Here is a 20,026-nt window from a genome sequence, read left to right on the forward strand (position 1 = left end):
CTTTAAAGAGCATGTTGTTTCAACATATATTAGCATCTTCTGCTTTATATGGATTTTTTGAGAGCACTAGTGAGCCAAGAAGAAAAGTTACCTGTGCTCTGTAATAGGAGGGGGAAGAAGACGGTGAGCTAAAATAAGCTGAATACAGCAGGTATGGACTTCAGACACCCAGAAGTTAGGTTCTGGGACCTTTGTTCATGGCTGGGCTGTTGGCTTCCTGATCCTAGAACAAAAACTCCTCATTGCATGTAGGATCTCAAAAGTGTTTGCTGATGCATTGTGAGAAAATTTCACAGTGATGAAAGGATTGGGAAGTGGGCATTTATTCTGTGAGCACCTAATTTATTCCTCAGCCTTTCTCAGTGGGGTCTTTATTTTCTTCAGTCATTTTTATTGTTTGCTTTTCCAGGAAGTGCCAAACAAGACCCAAATAAGGTTGCTGAAGCCATAATTGACGCTATTGAAGACTTTGTCCAGAAAGGATCAGCACAGTCTGTGAAAAAAGTTAAAGTTGTTATCTTTCTGCCTCAAGTGCTGGATGTGTTTTATGCCAACATGAAGAAAAGAGAAGGGTCTCAACCTTCTCCCCAACAGTCTGTGATATCTAAACTTGCATGTGAGTTGTTTGTTTTTATGAAATACATGTTCCTAATATTGCTGTCACATGGGAAATATCTAATCTTCCTTTTCTTTTTAGCATATTTGGGCTTTTCAAGAAAATCTCCCCCCAAAAAGACTCCTTTGGTTTTGGAAAAGAAAACAGAATCAGCAATTTTTCAGGTGTGTGGTGAAAATAAAAACTGTGTGGAAAATACTATCTCCTGGATTCAAGAACTGATTAAAAAGGAACAGGCACCTTACATCAGTGAAGACGAGTATATAAAATACTTTGATGAAAAGGAATACCAGGAATTGAATGAGCTGCAGAAGAAGTTAAATATTAACATTTCCCTGGACCATAAGAGATCTTTGATTGAGGTTTTGGGAATTAGCAGAGATGTGATGCAGGCTAGAGATGAAATTGAGAAAATGATCAAGAGAGTTCGACTGGCCAAAGAACAGGAGTCCCGGGCAGATTGTGTCAGTGAATTTATAGAATGGCAATATAATGACAATAACACATTTCGTTGTTTTGACAAAATAACCAACCTGCAATTGGAGGATGCAAAGAGAGCAAAGACAAAAACAACTGTTGTCAAAATTAACAGTGACAGCTACACAGTGAACTTGGACACATACACTGCCACAGATGTCAACGGACACAGTTTACGTATTCAGCGCATCACAAAATCTGAAGGTAAGTTAAACTTCCCTGCCTGTCATCCATTATTTTACACCTTCTTTGAGCTTAACACTATTCTGTACAAACATCAAAATTTCAAATAGGAGGGGGGCATGGGCAATATATGTAACCTTAACATTCATACCCCCATAATATGCTGAAATTAAAAAAAAAATTTAAAATAGAAAAGATTCAAGTAACCCTAATGGAATAAACTAGAAAATATGGTCTCTGAGCTTAAAGAGCTTACATTATGGCTGGGAAAACACAACATGGACACACGCAAACAACCTGAAGATGACCACCTTAATGGTAACAGTGGCCAAACCTTGCATTTGTTTCCGTCTCTGCAGTTTGTCAGCGTCCCAGAGCTAGTTCTGCAGGGGAGGTCATGACCACATCTGTCAGGAGAGGGAAAACTGGAGGCTTAACAGAAAAGAGGCCCAAGGTTTCTAGAAAACAGGGGTACAGGGGAGGAAACAGAGAAGACAGCCGGGTCAGAGAGCAGGCCTTCTCTGTATCTGTGGCTGACCACCTAGGGAGGATCGGGAGTCGGTAGGAACTTCTCCCAGAAGTCATCTCTGTTCTGAGTAGAAGCTTCCTCGACACAACAGGAAGCAGCTTTGGATTCTCTTGGGATCTGCTCCCCAAAAAGGGAATGACAGTCTTGTGTAGACGGCCATGCCTACCTTCAAACCACATAAGTCCTCCACTGCACATGATTTAATTGGTACACTATATTCCTCTCTTGTGAGATCAGTGTGAACGCATTCCTCAGACCCCGAGCAACCCCGGGGGAACAACAAATTGTGCATAGCATTCCACTTAGCAGAGGAGGAGACAGAGCTGCCACCGCAACCTGTCACATAGCAAAACCTACCACCCAACCACCCACAGTGCCTCTTAAGGGCACTGTGAAGAATAACGAAAAAACAGGCCAGATGCGGTGGCTCATTCCTGTAATCCTAGCACTCTGGGAAGCCGAGGCAGGCAGATTGCTCAAGGCCAGGAGTTCAAAACCAGCCTGAGCAAGAGCGAGACCCCGTCTCTACTGAAAGATAGAAAGAAATTAACTGCCCAACTAAAAATATATAGAAAAAATTAGCCAGGCATGGTAGCACATGCCTGTAGTCCCAGCTACTCGGGAGGCTGAAGCAGGATGGCTTGAGCCCAGGAGTTTGAGGTTGCTGTGAGCTAGGCTGATGTCATGGCTCTCTAGCCCAGGCAACAGAGTGAGACTCTGTCTCAAAAAAAAAAAAAAGGAATAATGAAAAAACAGATGTAGAGTACCTTGTGGTGGTGATGGTGAGCAGTCCTGGCAAAAATCCATGCATACACGTTACAATAGCAACTAAAACAGTGTAGGGAAATAATTTATTGTGAAGTTATGACAGATTAGAGACTGAACAGAACATGCAGATGTGTCATACTGTACCAACAGATCTTGAATCTTAGCATGATCAAAACTTCAGATGCAGACATACAGGCTCCACCCTTCAGAGATGGACTCGTAGACCTGTGGCTTTTTTGTCTTTAAAACAAGCATTTCGGTTGGTTCTGATGTAGGTTGTCTGTTGTTTACACTTTGAAAAACATTCTGCTGAAAAGATAAGAAAGTTCTTTAATGCTGAGACTTATGAGACTGTGAAACAAGAACACAGATGATATTCACTTTTTCAATGCATACTGGAAATGTGTGTGGGAGTCCTCAAAACATCTCCTTTGCAGTTGACATCCCTGAACACTGGAGTGATATGAAGCAGCAGAATTTCTGTGTGGTGGAGCTGCCGCCTGGCCACCCAGAATACACCACTGTGGCAAACAGGTTCAGTCAGACCTGCTCACACTTCGTAATAGAGAAGGTAAGCCGGCTGCCAAAATGGGCCTTCTGAATGGTGGAGATAAGTGGGCATGGTCCTATGTAAATACATTTTCATCCACTTCCTTTCACATTTTTTAAAGCCCAGCATTAGAATTTTTATGATAATTAGATTTTAGATTCTAGATTCCACTCATCTGATCATAATTACTGAGACATTACGATTCTTGTGTCAATTATTAGATTGCAATAGAATACTAAAGACATACTTGCTTTGTGAAGCAAGCCAATACAAGTTCAAAGCTACAGCATCGCAGTTGGATGTGATAACTAGCAAACACCATGAAGAGCCGTACGGGCCAGGCCCATGGTCTTCCGCCTCACCATTCACAGGTCAACGGTGCTCCCTTCGTGCATTCCACAGCCTTCCTGTTTGTCTCAATTATCTTATCATTTTATTCCACTTGTAAACATTGTTGATGTTGCTTTTGGAGATTATGTTCTTTCTTAACTTCTGTGGCAATATTATTTTGATTCTTTTTTTCTCCTTCTTGAATTTTCTTTTTGTTATCACTGGTATCTGTTTCTCCTCCAAACCCCTAATTCTAGCTTTATCCACAGCTCTTATACTTTGGTCTTCTGTCTCTGCATCTCACTAGAGAATGTTTTTACCCTTCCTGGCTTCAGCTATTAGTTCAACGTTGATAGCTACCAAATCAACATTACCAACCTGGATTTTTTACTCAAGTTCTAGAATGTACTTCCCAGTGGCCTAAACAAATCTCCACTTAAATAGCTAACTACTAAACCAACTTCTGTAAAACCTAACTCATCATCTATAAGTAATTCTATTTCCCCTTCCTTCCTCATTTCTGTTGTTGGTTACCACTTTCTGAGTAAAGCTAAAGACCTTTGATCCATAATGCTAATAAGGACTGCGTTTTCTTTCTTTGTAAATTTTCTCATACTTTTAACCTTTTAATAACTGTTATGTAAGATATGTTTCTTGGTAGCAGCATACACTTGAGTATTGTTTTTCTTCATCCTGCCTAACAATATTTCTTTATTTGAGACAGAATCTCACTCTGCTGCCCAGGTTAGAGTGCCATGGCATCAGCCTAGCTCACAGCAATCTCAAACTCTTCAGCTCAAGCAGTCCTACTGCCTCAGTCTCCCGAGTAGCTGGGACTACAGGCATGCGCCACCATGCCCAGATAATTTTTTTATATATATATATATTTTTTTAGTTGTCCAGCTAATTTCTTTCTATTTTTTTAATAGAGACGGGGTCTCACTCTTGCTCAGGCAGGAAATCCTGAGCTCAAACAATCCGCCTGACTTGGCCTCCCAGAGTGCAATGATTAGATAATATTTATTTTTAAATTCAAGTATTTAATCTGTTTACTGTATTTACTGATGTGTTTGGGTCTAAATATACTGCATTCATTTTTGTTTCTTATTTATCTATTTGTTCTTTCTCTTTTTCTGCCTTCTTTTGTATTAAATATTTCTATTATTCGATTTTTACCTCTTAATAGAATGTTGGTTATACATTCTATTATAATTCTTTCATTGTTTATTGTATAAATTACAACATGCATCCTTGACTAAACTCTAATGTAAATTAGTTTATGTATCATTTCCCAGAAAATTCAATGACCTTTGAACAATTTAAGCCCCATTTATCCCTCTCCTGCCTATTGTGCTACTTTTAACATGTATTTTAATTCTATGTATACTTGAAATCCTATAAAACATTTTAATTTGTTTCTATAGTATTTATTTACATTTACCAACATCGTTACCCTTTCCTCCCACTGTTCTTTAATCCTTCCTATATTTCCATGCTTCCATCTCGGATTGTTTTTCATCTGGATTTAATATTTCTTTTAATGTAAATATGGTAGTGAAGAATTCTCTTAGTTTTTGTCTGAAAATGTCTTTGTTTAATTTTTATTCTTTGAAGGGTATTTTTGCTGGGCATAGAATTCTGGATTGGCAGTTATTTTCTTTAAGTGCTTTGAAGAAGTTATTCCATTTTCTTCTGACTTTACTTTTTCACTATATTTCCCTTCTCTCTGGAATCTTAGCTCATCGAATCCTTGTTGCCTTTAAATAGACTTTTTTTGTCTGCTAGCTCTTCTAGTAGTTGTCAGTGAGAGGTTGGTCTGATACAAGTAATCTATGCTAGCCAGAAACCTGCTGCTAATAATAAACCTAGTGAATAAAGTTCAAGATTTATTTGCAATGTTTTTAACCTTAGAACTTATCCCATGAGAAATACATTAGTAGAATCAGATTCTACTGATTCTACTGAATACAGATTACTGTATTCAGAAATTACTAGAAATAATTCTTTTGTGTAGTTATTACATTTTAAAAGGGTAAAAAGCCAGAATTTTTAAAATTTAAGAATTGAAAGACTGAGAAATTGAGGATTATCTCAAAACTCTAAGAAAAAGTTTTGAAGGCTTTAAAAATGGGTAAAATAAACAAAATTTAAGGTAACTAGAAACAATGAACATAAGCATTTTGAAGATTAGAAACTTAGCTGTAGGTAAAGAACAAAAAGGGAAAATAATTTTAAAATCAGATCAACAAAATATTTGATAATGCTGAGACTTTGAACTGGAAGGCAAATTATACCTTAGTTAAAAATAAAAAAACCCAAAACTAGAGAGAGAGAAAATAACTGGATGAATACAGGTATTAGGCCTGAGAGTTCTCTAGAATAGAAAAAGATTCTAACAACATGGAACCTTTACCTTGTACCTTTGCATAAGGGACCCTAGCCACCTTCACCCACCCATCACTCCTCCCAGGACAGCTTTATGAAACTGCCACTACTTGGAGATAAGGTGACTTTAGAAGCTGATCTGCAACCCAGGACCCAGGCATGATCCACCACAGCCTGGAGAGCACTGCCCAGAGACTGTGGTCAAAGCATGGCCACTCTGGTCTGTAGCCAGATCCTTTCCCATCAGGACTCATGCCCTACTCTTCCAACTGGACCAGAGATTGATGTTCAGTAGTTAATTTCCTTCTTGCCTAGACACTATGGTGCTTCTCCTACTTTTAGAATATGGCTAGGTCAACCAATATCTTAGAAGGACTGAGGCAGTGAAAGGCAAAGTGACAAAGGGAGGTAGCAGTTATCAGAGTGCACATAAAAAAAGCAGGAGTTGCAGAGGCTGGGTCAGCAGAATTCATACAGGTACGTAAGATCATAAACATTGTTTGCTCTCATGTGGTACATAAAATGTATTAAAAATTAAGCCAACATTGTTCCCATTGCCTATGTTCATGAGACACTGTAACTAAAAAGATTCTGAATGTAGAAAGATGCCATCTGGCATTGAATTTGCTGTTTAGTATACTTTTTATTTATGAAACATAGTGATCATGCTTCATTTGCTGTATGTATCTTGGCAAGTGCTCTTGGCACTGACAAAATATTTTTCTTTAATTTTCAGATTGAAAGGATCCAGAATCCAGATCTCTGGAATAGCTACCAGGCAAAGAAAAAAACCATGGATGCCAAGAATGGCCAGACAGCAAATGAGAAGCAACTCTTCCATGGGACAGATGTGGGCTCAGTGCCACATGTCAATAGCAACGGCTTTAACCGCAGCTATGCTGGGAAGAATGGTAAGGAAGCAAGTAATCTGGCTGCTCTGAACCAGGCATCAGCCATGAGAACTCAAGCAGGCTGGTGACCGTGTGGGTTCATTGTGTTCCCCCGTAGTTGGTGGCCACGTTGCAGCCCAAGTTTCAGGGTAGGATTCATTGTATTTCATCCCAAAGAGGACTGATTGGCCCTGTCAAGTGGGAAAATTGATGATTAAAAATGGAATGCACATACCAAACATTTAAAAAGAGGCTTTAGAGAAAATAACTGAACATTATTTTAACATTATTTGACATATTGGGCCAACATGTCAAATCATACACTAAGTTGAAATTCTTAAACATGGTTTGTTTATCTTTTCACAGCTACGGCACTTGGAAAGGGAACCTATTTTGCTGTCAATGCCAGTTATTCTGCCAATGATACATACTCCAAACCAGATGGAAATGGGAAAAAGCATATGTATTATGTGCGAGTACTTACTGGAGTCTATACATGTGGACATCAGTCACTAATTGTGCCTCCTTCAAAGGACCCCCAAAATCCAACGGACCTATTTGACACTGTCACAGATAATGTGCAAAATCCACAAATATTTGTGGTCTTTTATGACTACCAAGCATACCCAGAGTACCTCATTACTTTTAGAAAATAACATTTTGGTATCCTTCCCCCAAACCATTATCCATCTGTACATGTCTAGTTGTAGTTTTAGTTTTCTTCTTTTCCCCTTTCTTAACAACTTTTTCTAAGACTAAAGGATCCTTCTTTGTCACTGAAATCAGACTTTCTTCAGGTTCTCTTTTGTAATGGAAATGAACATATCTTGACAGCAAATAAATGTGAGATTTAAATCAGATGATGTAGTTACAATTGTTTGCCCACAACTGTGGACATGATCTCTGCGGGGAAAGAATAGGTTTATATTTTCAGAAAAGAGAGAATAGCAATCTTATAAACAGAGGGCATAGCCATGCATTGTAGCAGCCACTGGAGGACACAGCTGGTGTGACATCAGGACGCTGTGGGGAGCGCAGTATTGCTAAGTGGGTAGGGTTTCTGTCTTCCCTTCGGGACGAGGATGGTATCCTATTCACACGTTTTCCTTGGGCTGAGGTCTGTGCCTGATGTTCAATGGATGCTCCATACATTTTTGATAAACCAATTAAGAATGAAAAAGCCTGGTCAGACTCCTATCCAGAGTAGGAACCATCCTTGACTTACTGTCATTTTGCTTCAGACTGAACAGATTCCATGACAGGGAACTTCCTTCTTCACCAACCAGCCCATGATATGTGGGGCAGCTCTGGCCAGGGCTGTGGGGCTGCAGTGACTTGTGCCCTGCACACTCAGGGTGCTGTGACTTAGCTGTGGTCTGGGTTAATTATGTCCTATGGAGTTGTGCAGCACAGCGGCCCTGGCTCCAATTGCCAGAAGGTCCTTGGTAATACTGAACTACAATCTGCCTTCATATAACTTCTGCTAACTGGTGTTCATTCTGCCCAGTGAAAACAATAGGATAATGCCTGCTACATCTTCAGTGTGAAACCCTTCTACTGTGCTGAGATTAAATGAACTCTAAGATTATTAAAGAGCATATTTTCCTTGGCAGCCCAGCTTTTGATGATTTTAAAGGCTTGTATATAAACCACAGGAATTAAACAGTCATATTAATTTACTAATCCAGTATCTATTGGATGGTAAAGGAAAATTTTTTAAAAAAATTTTCTCAGGCAAATGTCATATTCACACATCATTTAATGAGCACTGATTGTAGCAGGTAGTGTAATAGGTGCTTTCACATACATTATTTATTTTGTTCCCCAAACAACCCTGTGATATAAGAATTATATCCACATTTTAAACTTGAGGAAACATGCTCAGAGTGCAACAGCTTCCTTGCCTGAGGCCACCTAGGCAGGAACCCTGGGAGCCAGCAACTGAATCTTGGTCCTTGTGATGTCAAACCCTTTGTTCTTCCCACTACAGACCACGGCCTCTGGATTAATGTCACTGACGCAGGAACATCTTGGACAATCTGTGAAATATCCCCATCTTTCCTTGTTTTTTTTTATTTTCCTTCTGGCGTTGGTTTCCACAATGGTCTCTAATTTGAAGCTCTGTAGCCCAACAGGCCAGAGCTGACACTGACGCAGAGTCCATGCAGATGGCACAGTCTGATGCTAGGGGTCGCTGGGAGGATAAAGGCACCCGCCCTAGCCACTGGGAACACCTGTGCTTAAAGTGGAGGGTGACACCCCCCCCACCCCCCCCCACCCCCCGCTTGCTGCTTCATTAACACAGAGGTCTCAGATTTTTTCCTACAGGGAAGCTTCCCGTACTCTGAGCATGTTTCCTCAAGCTTGTTTATTTAAGTGGATTTGCAAAGACTCCTCATTGCTTAGGAGTGGCTTCCTAGCTACTGGCTTCCTAACTCAGCATTGACAATGAATGTAAGAAATTGGAATTAAAAAAGAGATCTGCTTTCATTTGCTTTTGTTCTCCAGTGATTTAGTTAACTCAGGGCAAGGCTGGATGTCACGGTGGACTGCACTGAAGAATAATGATCCATTCAGTAAATGTTGTACTCATCCTCAATTTCAGTATGTCAAATATGTCATTTTCCTCCTTTTGAATAAAATACTTGAAAATCGTCATTTGGTGGCAAACATTTTTTACCCTACAGGGCAAATAAAGGGGAGCTTAATGAAAACACAGGCGATTGCTGATTACAAATAACACTACAGCTAAACATTACAGCGTGAAAGGATCCTCACAGAATTAATATTTGGTTGCAAATTATAGGGAGGGGCACAGTACAGGTATAGTTTAGTAAATCTGAAGGGCAAATTGACCCCAGCAAGTAGCCACTGCCACTTTGTATCTTTGACAGATCTTGGGTTTACTCTAGGGCCAGAGATGCTTAAACTTTTTTGGTATTTGGATCACCTGAGGCATTTGCTGAAATTGCAGGTTCTCACTCCATCCCAAAGGAGTTAGATTCTGTAGCACTGGAGTGGTGCCCAGAAATCTGTTTTCAGCAAGCACCTCAAATGATTCTGATATCCCTGACACCCAGAGCTGTATTAGGACCTTCATTGGCCTCAGGCACTTTTGCCTTGGTGGGCACCCTTGCATAAAAAATATTAAAAAGCATAATTTGCAACTGTACTGATATAAACATCAATGTAATTGAGGCTAGATTCTATATATTTTTTTTTCTGATTTTAAAAGAAACTAAAACATCTGTGTGGACCCCTAAAAGCGTACAGGCCTTTGCCATTGTGCCTACTGCACCTAATGGATAAGTCACCCTTGCTGATACCTTAATAATGTGACATTAGGCATAAGGCTGAGATTGTGCCTTTTTTTTTTTTTTAGAGGTGCTGTCTCACTATGTTTCCCAGGCTAGGCTGGCCTTTAAACCCCTGGGCTCAAATGGTTCTTCTGCCTCAGCCTCCAGAGCAGGCGTCCTCAAACTACAGCCCGAGGGGCCACATGCAACCCGCAGAGGACATTTATCAGGCTTGCCGGGTGTTGTTGCCACCACTGCCTGTCCTGCTTAGCAGCCGACTCCTCCCGGGCCCATAGTGTCCATGTGTGGAGTGTGTGCCGCACTCTCCAACGGCCCTCTAGCGGTCTGAGGGACAGAGAACTGGCCCCCTGTTTAAAAAAAGTTTGAGGACCCCTGCTCCAGAGCAGCTGGGATTACAGGCATGAGCCTCTGCATCCAGCTGGGCTTGTATTCTTTAGCTCCCTTGGCCTCTGGAGGGTCAAGGTATTGAATTAATGGTTTCATACACTCAGGCAGGCTCACCTGTGAAACGCAGGCTGAAATGGGATCCAGCTACTTTGGTGGCTGACAGCCTCCTCTTTCACTGTCTTTTTTCACTCACAAACTTTGCACATAGCCAGGATCTCTTGCTGCCTCATAAGCTCTATCACTGTAAAATCAGGAAATTATCCCCCACAATCCATTTACTCTTAGAAATCCATTCATACCAACGACTTAACTCTCTCCCCAGGTCTCTGCATGCCAACGACTATTACCTCTAACTGAATTAAATGTTTTGTTTCAGAACAGCTTTTAAACTTTTCTGACCCCAACCTACACTAAAAAATACTTTATTAAAAAAATTCTATCAAGCCCAATACATACAGATATAACTGAAAAGTTCTATGAAATGTACTTACCGTGTAATACTTTTTCTGAAAAGTTTCATAAAATAATACACTATTCCAATTCACTGAAATTACCTTTTCTATTCCATTAAAAAAAAAAAAAAGCTGGTCTCACCCATTAAATTGATTTTATGACTCACTAATGGACCACAATCTGCAGTTTGAAAAAGTGGTCAAAGGAGTATAGCAAGCCTAAAAAATATCTGAAGTAAAAGATGTCTATTTCTGAATAGGAATATACCTACTAAGAACAACAGATATCTTACCCTTGGTCACAACATTCTCTGCTCCAATGTGTTGATGAAGTATTGCCAACAATGTATCATTTATTATTTTCTCAAATATTTAATGAGCACCTGCTTTGTGCTGGACACTGACTGAGACACTCTGAATACAGCAACAATCAAAACAAAGTCCCTGCCCTCTTCAAGTTACATTCTGGCCGATAGTGACAGATGATAATGAAATACACAGGTAAATATGTAAGTGATCAGAAGGTGATAAATGCCACAGAAGGGCTCTTTTCAGACCCTACTTTCCCTGGGCATGCTCACATAACAACACTGTCCCTCTTGCCCAGAAGGCACATGCTTTCTTTGGATTTACTGACACCCTCAGCCTGAGGACAGTAGGACAGAGCCAGTAATCAATTTATCTCAAAGGTGACTTTGCTTATCTTTTCTGTTGTGTATTTGTTTCATGCATGGTTACTCAGAGATCAATATAGTTTCCTAACCTCTCAATTCTTTCTTAGACAGGAATGATAATTATCCCCAAATCTTCCTGCAAATGTAATGAGAATGGGATCAATTTCACTGAACTAAGCTTTTAGTCAGTGTTTCAGGAGCCAATATCATCCTGTCCTTCTTATTGCCAGGACTGGTGATCCCAGATGTCCCAGTTTCTTCCATAAGGAAGCTTCAGGCCGGGCGAGGTGGCTCACGCCTGTAATCCTAGCACTCTGGGAGGCCGAGGCGGGCGGATTGCTCGAGCTCAGGAGTTCAAAACCAGCCTGAGCAAGAGCGAGACCCCGTCTCTACTATAAATAGAAAGAAATTAATTGGCCAACTAATATATACATACAAAAAATTAGCCGGGCATGGTGGCGCATGCCTATAGTCCCAGCTACTTGGGAGGCTGAGGCAGCAGGATTGCTTGAGCCCAGGAGTTTGAGGTTGCTGTGAGCTAGGCTGATGCCACAGCACTCACTCTAGCCCGGGCAACAAAGAGAGACTCTGTCTCAAAAAAAAAAAAAAAAAAGGAGGCTTCAAATTGCACCCCAAACTACTTTTCTCCTAATTGGTATCTTGCTCTGGATGACAGGAGTTAACCAATTAGAATTCTGCAGGTGTTACAAGTGAGATCACCTCAGAGTGAGGCTAGAATCCACCCAATGGATTGATTAGACCAGGAGTTGGCAAAATTTTTCTGTAAAGGGACAGTTAATATTGTTGGCTTTCTGGGTGATATAGTCTCTGTCCCTAGTCAACTCTGTCATTGTATTCCTAAAACCACCACAAACAATATGTAAACTAATCATGTGGCTGTGTTCCAATAAAACTTTATAAAAATAAGCATCAGGCTGGGTACGGTGGCTCACATCTGTAATCCTAGCTCTCTGGGAGGCTGAGGCAGGTGGATTGCTTGAGGTCAGGAGTTCAAAACCACCCTGAGCAAGAGCGAGACCCCCGTCTCTACTATAAATAGAAATTAATTGGCCAACTAATATATATAGAAAAAATTAGCCGGGCATGGTGGCACATGCCTGTAGTCCCAGCTACTCAGGAGGCTGAGGCAGCAGGATTGCTTGAGTCCAGGAGTTTGAGGTTGCTGTGAGCTAGGCTGACACACTCACTCTAGCCTGGGCAACAAAGCAAGACTCTGTCTCAAAAAAAAAAAAAAAAAAGCATCAGGCTGACTCTCAGCTGAGGCTGATGGAGACATTACTTACTGCTGGGGATACCTGGACTTACATTTGAGATAGGCTGAAAGGATGAGATCAGGGAGGAAAAGCAAACACAGAGGAAAAAAGGCCTACAAATAAAAAGGAGCTAGTTTGGTCAAAGAGGAATATGCATGAAAGAAGGTGGCAATAGACTGAAAGTTAATTAGATAAGAGTAAGTACATTTATAAACATGTGCAAGTTGACCTTCTGCTGTTCCATCTTTTATTTCACAATTATACTATTTAAAAATATTATTTAAAAAGTCATCTTCTATTAGAATCACAAACTTCTTCCTTGTATCAAAAGTTGTGCCACCATCCTGGTTACCTGTGGATTCACCAAGCAGTCCAGCAAGTCATCTGTAGAAATAAATGTTTGAGGAGGGGCCACAGTACTATTTGAAGCAATTTGTTCCACAGCTGCATTCTCGCTGTGCAATTGCATTTGCTGCCTCTTGGCACAATGCGATTTTCCAAAGTGTTCTCCGTCTTTGTCAACAACGTCTTTACCATCACTTTCAAATATGCCTTCTCTTTCTGAAGGTGGTTCTTCAGACCTCTGTGTTACAGGGACCAGATCAGGGCCAAAGGTACTTGTTGCCTCCTGTTTTACTGCTCCCATGGTTAAATTCTGGCTACATATTTGGCCCATGTAGTTGTACACATTTAATTCTTCCTCTTTTGTGTGCTCTCTGTTTGTTCTCAGTGCTTGGATTTCTACTACCTTAGATGTTCTGTAATGATCAAAAAAGGCAGAAACAGCTCCATTTAAGTAGTGACAATTCACTTCATGGGATATTTCCTCAACCTAAGGAAAAAGAAAAACTCTTTAGAATGGTTATGTACATTTAGTTAAATTTGAAAACAAATGTTTCAGCCAGGGTTGGTTTACCACAGGAAACTAACTGCTATAATGAAAACCAAAAACGCCTACCTCAGTAGGATTTAGCCAAGCTCTGGTATTGTGGGGGTCCTCTGCAGTTTTCAGGGCACACACAAGCATGCGGGTGATTGCCTCTTCTACCCGGGCTAGATGATCCTCTTCCTAAGTCCAGATAGAAAAAACACATTTTTATTATCATTTGTGTCTCATGGCTTAAAAGAGAGAATAGAGTCTCATTTTCACTCACTTATTTAGAGACAGAGTCTCGTCATGTTGCCCAGGCTGGTTTCAAACTCCTGGCCTTAAGTGATCCTCCTTGACTCAGTCTCCCAAGTAGCTGGGATTATAGGGGTGTACCACCACGCCCAGCAAAATCACTTTTAATTGTGTGTTCTGTTCTCTCATTAACATAAGCTGTGTTACAGAAGGAATGAATACACTATTGGTAAAACCACAAATTTTATGTATTCACTATCATCTGTCACCTAGAAGAGTTATAAATTATTTCACCGGCCAAATTTAAGTATATATTCTGTATTTAAGACATAGGCCTTAAGTATGAAGTAACTTATGATGTTTTCTTCATTTTTTCCCCATTCTTTGACATGTTTAAAGTCTAAAAGAAAAAGTACTACATACAGAGGAATAATCCCTATAGAGTTTGAGGGATAGGAGATGAATTACAATAAACATGCTTGGCTACAAAAACGAGGTGGCTAACCAACTAAACATGGCTTTCGTAAGACAGAATAAGTGTAAATCATGGCATCAATGATAAACTGCATTAAAATCAGGATGGACACAGTGGCTCATGCCTGTAATCCCATCACTTTGGGATGCTGACGTGGGAGTATAGCTTGAGGTCACCTGGGCAACACAGCAAGACCCTGTTTCTAAAAAAATAAAAATAAAAATTAGCTGGGCATGGTGGTGTTGGCCGGTGGCATGGGCCACTTGATGAGGTGGGAAGATTGCTTGAGCCCAGGAGTTTGAGGCTACAATGAGCTATGATCATGCCACTGCACTCTAGCCTGGGTGACAGAGCAAAGAAAAAAAAAAAGCAATCATATGACTAATAAACATATGACAATATGTTTAACCTCCAGGGAAATGCAAATTGAGAAACCCATGAAACTGGCAAAAAGGGGTCTGATAATTCCAAGTGGTGGATAAATGTACATTGAGAGACAGAAATCTTATACACTAATAGGAGTGCAAACTGATAGAGATGTTTGGAAAACATGGGTGGTATTATCTTATAAACTTGAGAATTGTATACCCTACCTAGATCTATACATAGTCCCTAGAGAAACTCTTGCACATGTGTGCTGGGAAACATGCATGAGAATAGTGTGTTCATAAAAGCAAAAAATTGGAAATAACTAAATCAACAGAACAATGAATAAATTATTATAACAAATATAATAAATTAATATATCATCAATATACAACCACTAATATATCACTGATGTATTAATGTATCAATATTAATGTAATAAAATAATTAAAATAAAACATCACTAATGAATAATTATAAATAAAATATTATAAATTATGTGGTACCTTAATACAAGAGAATATTATACCACAGTGAAAAAGAATAAACAGCTACATGTGACAACACAGATGAATCTCAGAAACATAATATTGAATTAAAATAAACAAATCCCTATGATGAGACACCACTTTACACTAGGATCAAACTCAAAACAACATCTGTGTCTTAACAAGGGCTGGCAAGCCACAGAGAAGTAAGAATCTTCATATACTGCTGGTGGTAATGTAAAATGGTTCAGGTGCTTTGAAAAACAGTCTGGGAGTTTTTCAGAAGGTTAAACGTGGAGTTACCATATGCGATGGTTAATTCTGAGTCAAGTTATGTAGGCTATAGTGCCCAGTTGTTTGGTCAAATGCTAATCTAGATGTTGCTGTGAAGATACCTTGAAGAGGTTATTAGCATTTATAATCAATTGACTTTAAGTAAAGGAGATTACCCTCAGTGATGTGGGTGATTCTCATCTGGTTAGTTGAAAGGCCATAAGAGCAAAAACTGAGGTTTCTCAGAAAAGAAATTCTGCCTCAAGACTGTAACAGAAATCCTGAGTCAGTTTCCAGCCCATCAGAGTGCCCTGGAGATTTTGGACTCCAGATTACAAGTTCCACTCTTGTCTGACTTTCCAGCCTGCCAACCTATCCTACAAATTGCAGACTTGCCAGCCCCTACAACCAAGTGAGCCAATTCCTTAAAGTAAATCTCAATCTCTCTCTCTCTCTATATAAATATTTCAATATATATATACTGTATAGATATCTACATTTATGTGCATATGGATATCACATAAAGATATCTCTACCTATATATACATAAGAATGGAATTGCTGCATCATATGGTTTATCAGTTAGGGTTCCTCAGAGAAATAGAACCAATAGAAGATATAGCTAGTTAGCTATAGATACGCCATCTTCCATTAGATTCATCATACACCATAAGATTCAGCCATGTTGTAGCATGCATCAGTAGTACTTCATTCTATTTGATGGTTGAAAAATATTCCACTGTATACATATACCACATATTGTTTATCCAATCACCAAATGATTAACATTTGGGTTGTATCTACTTTTGGCTGTTATGAATAATGCTACTGTGAACATTCATGTACAAGTTTTTGTGTGGACATATATTCATTTATCTTGGGTATATGGCTAGGAATCTAACTGCTGGGTTATATGGTATATCAGTCAAGGCTCTCCAAAGAAAGAGAACCAACAGAGAAAATGTGCGTGTGTATAAACAAATAGATGGATAGATAATGTCACAAAACTTTTTTTTGTTTGTTTAAGCAAGAGAATGAGCATAATGAACAGAGAATAGACAGGATAGGATGGGGAAGAACACAAGACCATGCAAGTTGTTGATGAAATTCTAGCTTTTGGGCTAGGTGATGAGTTCACTGGTATTCATTATACTATTATCCTTTATATCTTACACATGTTACATGTATTCTCTCTCTCTCTCTGTCTCTCTCTCTATATATATATAAACATAAGAAAAGATGTAGTAAAGGAAAATTCTAAGAATGAGAAGAAAACCTTTAAAAATTAACAAAATATGTTCTAACAAAGTTTGGAAAAAATACTGTTAAATAAGTTTCAATACTCAAAGAATGAGGAGGTAAAAAGGATGAAAAGGCACCAACTGAGAATATATTTTATTCCCAGAACACATTAGAACAGAATCTGCATTTTTTTAGCAGAGAAACTGAGAAGAGATGAATGTTGCACCACCTAAACAGAACTAGAATCTTTACTCTTCCAAATCTATGTGATTCTTCCAAATCTATGTGATTCATGACAGCAATGTCAGAACCTGGAGTTATCTTGAGTTGTTTGAGTATGGTAGGCTTTAAAATCTAAGAGCTTTCTGTAGCTTAATTTGGCAACGAGAAGGAATTACGGTTCAATGTTGAAGAGACAACTAGAAAAGCAACACATGACAAAGGAAAACATGATTATTTAATCTTATTTTGCATTCCACATTTTCAATGAAGAATGAATGTTCTTCAAACTGAAGTATGCAGAAAGATGTTAAAAATAAGGAAGTGGAGTTCTAGTTTGGTGAAGAACAGAAATCACTCACTTTAAATCAAGTCCTTAAGTTACTAAACTTATAAAGTACCACCTTGGAGTCTATTTATATTCAATAATACCAGTCCTTTGGAAAATTCTAGAAGCAACAACTAAATAGACAGTATATAACAAGCTTTTAAAAAGACCATGGTAAAATCTTTCAAGCTACTGAAGCTGTGTAAATTCACAGTATCACACAGGATATTAAGAAACAGTATATCATAACCAAGTAGAATTTGCTCCAGACATTAAAGATGAATCAATACTAAGAAATCTAATGATATAATTTATTGCAATGCCAAATATTTACTAAAGAGGAATATTATCTGATCATCTACATCAACAAAATTCAACAACCTTTCTCAATTTTAAAAAACAAGAAAAGTAATGAAATAGGAACTGACGGATACTTAACATGATAAAACATAAATACAACTCAGCCTGAAATCTAGTATTTCACTTAAAGTAAAATCACTGGAGGAATTATCCCTAAAGTCAGGAACAAGACAAGTATGCCCACTATCTCCTCTATTGTTTATTATTGAATTATAAATAGATTTTAAAAAAACCAAACAAAACCCCCACAACAGTTATAGACAAACAAACTGGAAAGGAAGAAGTAAAGCTATCTTAACTTTCAGGTAATCTGAGAGATTCCTGAAAAGCCAAGAAAGTCAATAAAAATTTACTACAAAATAAAATAATTCAAATTAACACAAAAATCAATAGTTATCACGTATACTAACAATATCCAGTAAGAAGATGTAATGGAAGAGAAGACCTTATCATAGTAGGGAAAAAAGATGAAATGTAGTAGTGCCCCCTTATCCAGTTTCACTTTCTGTGGTTTCAGTTACCCATGGTCAACCTCAGTTTGAAAATATTAAATGGAAAATTCCAGAAATAAACAATTTGCAAATTTAAACTGCGTGCCATTCTGAGTAACATGATGAAATCTCTCACTGTCCTGCTCTGTCCCACCCAGGACATGAATCCTCCCTTTGTCCAGTGTATCCACACTGCACACACTACCTGACCCTGAGTCACTTAGCATCTCAGCGATCAGATCCACTGTTGCAGTGCTTGTGTTCAAGGAACACTGACATTACTTAAGATTGGCTTCCAGGTACAACAGTAGTGATGCTGGCAATTTGCATATGCCAAAGACAAGCTGTAAAGTGTTCCTTTTTAAGTGAAAAGGTAGAAATTCTTGACTTAGTAAGAAAAGAAAAAATAGTATGCTGAAGTTACTAACATCTATGATAAGAACAAGTCTCCTATCCATGAAATTGTGAGGAAAGAAAACAAAATTCATGCTAGTTTTTCTGTCACATCTTAAACTACAAAATTTGCAGCCACACTGCATGTTAAGTGCTTAGTTAAGATGGAAAAGGCATTACATTTGTGGGTGGAAGACATGAACAGAAAAGTGTTCCAATTGATCTCAATCGGGTTTAGTACTATCCTTGGTTTCAGATATCCACCAGAGGGGTCTTGGAACATATCCCCTGAAGATAAGAAGGGACTACTGTATTTAGGATTAAACTTTAAAATGTGCAAAGCTCATGTGAGAAAAACTTTAAACACTTCTGTAATAATAATAATAATAATAAAAACAAAACACTTGGACAAACTTGGACAAATGGAAAAGCACCTTGTTCTTGGATAAGACAATCCAATATCATAAATCTCATATAAAATCTAATATGGATTGAATAAAAATATCAATAAGTCCTTTCCCTAAAGCTAGATAAACTTATTTTAAAGATCACATGAAAAAATAAATGTAAGAATAGCCAGGGAAACACTGCAAAAGAAGAGCAATGACAAAAGTTAGCCCTACTGATATTAAAAACATACTATAATACCTCTCTAAATAAATAAGCAGAAAGACCAACCAACAAAATAGATTCACACGTATACAAATATCTAGTATATGATTAAGTAGACATTTCAAATCACTGGGGAAAAAACAGACTGTCAAATAAACGATGTTCCTGGCAATGCTATTACCATATGGGAAAAGATAAAATTAGATCTCAACCTTCCACCATATACTAGTAAAAATCTCCAAATGGATAAGAGATCTAAATGCAAAAAACATGAAACAATCTAAATTTCTAAAAGGACACACTGGTGAATTCCTTTATAATGTGGAAAAGGTCAAATGACCTTGGTTTTCTAATTAAGATTCAAAAACCAAAAACAATGAAGTTCAACAATACACTCACTCTTGGTGGGGCTGTGAAAGAAACAAGCGCTCTCATACTACAGATGGAAATGTAAAACAGCATGACTACAATGAAATGGAATTTGGCAAACCTAACAAAATTAAAGATGCATTTCCCCTACAACTTGGCAGACCTACTTTTAAGAATCTCCCCTAAAGACACATTTCAACAAATATAAAACAACATACGCAAAAGGTTATTCACTGGCATTATTTATAATTACAAAAGACTGGAAACAACCCCAACATCCATCCATCCATGGGGGATCTACTGAGTAAGAGTGGAGCACCCATATAATGGGATACTATATATTCGTTGAAGAAAAAATGATTTTTCTGTGCTATTATGTGGTGAAATTCATTTAACAATTTATTGTTAAATGACACAAGCATGGTGCAGAACACTATAGTTTATTACTCTCTGTG

The 20,026-nt window shown here is 38.5% G+C and overlaps 2 protein-coding genes across 7 annotated transcripts in view; one reads left to right on the plus strand and one right to left on the minus strand.

The window, feature by feature from the left end:
- Positions 1–9,386, plus strand: part of PARP14 (poly(ADP-ribose) polymerase family member 14) — a 41,338-nt gene extending 31,952 nt beyond the window's left edge. For both annotated transcript variants that reach the window (XM_012780481.3, XM_012780482.3), the window contains exons 13-17: positions 410–616; positions 698–1,297; positions 3,011–3,144; positions 6,575–6,749; positions 7,095–9,386. In XM_012780481.3, coding sequence (XP_012635935.2) covers positions 410–616; positions 698–1,297; positions 3,011–3,144; positions 6,575–6,749; positions 7,095–7,384 — 1,406 coding nt within the window. In that variant the 3' untranslated portion in view covers positions 7,385–9,386. The remainder of the gene's footprint in view (positions 1–409; positions 617–697; positions 1,298–3,010; positions 3,145–6,574; positions 6,750–7,094) is intronic.
- Positions 2,580–20,026, minus strand: part of HSPBAP1 (HSPB1 associated protein 1) — a 60,328-nt gene continuing 42,881 nt past the window's right edge. For 2 of the 5 annotated variants that reach the window (XM_076002084.1, XM_076002076.1), the window contains exons 7-9: positions 13,791–13,901; positions 13,185–13,664; positions 2,580–2,882 (exon numbers count right to left, since the gene is read on the minus strand). In XM_076002084.1, coding sequence (XP_075858199.1) covers positions 2,751–2,882; positions 13,185–13,664; positions 13,791–13,901 — 723 coding nt within the window. In that variant the 3' untranslated portion in view covers positions 2,580–2,750. Of the gene's footprint in view, positions 2,883–13,066; positions 13,665–13,790; positions 13,902–20,026 lie in introns of those variants that run through there. The other 3 variants (XM_076002079.1, XM_076002091.1, XM_012780479.2) reach the window with 3 other exon arrangements.

Source organism: Microcebus murinus, chromosome 1 (genome assembly GCF_040939455.1).
Source record: "Microcebus murinus isolate Inina chromosome 1, M.murinus_Inina_mat1.0, whole genome shotgun sequence".
Lineage (NCBI taxonomy): Eukaryota > Metazoa > Chordata > Mammalia > Primates > Cheirogaleidae > Microcebus > Microcebus murinus.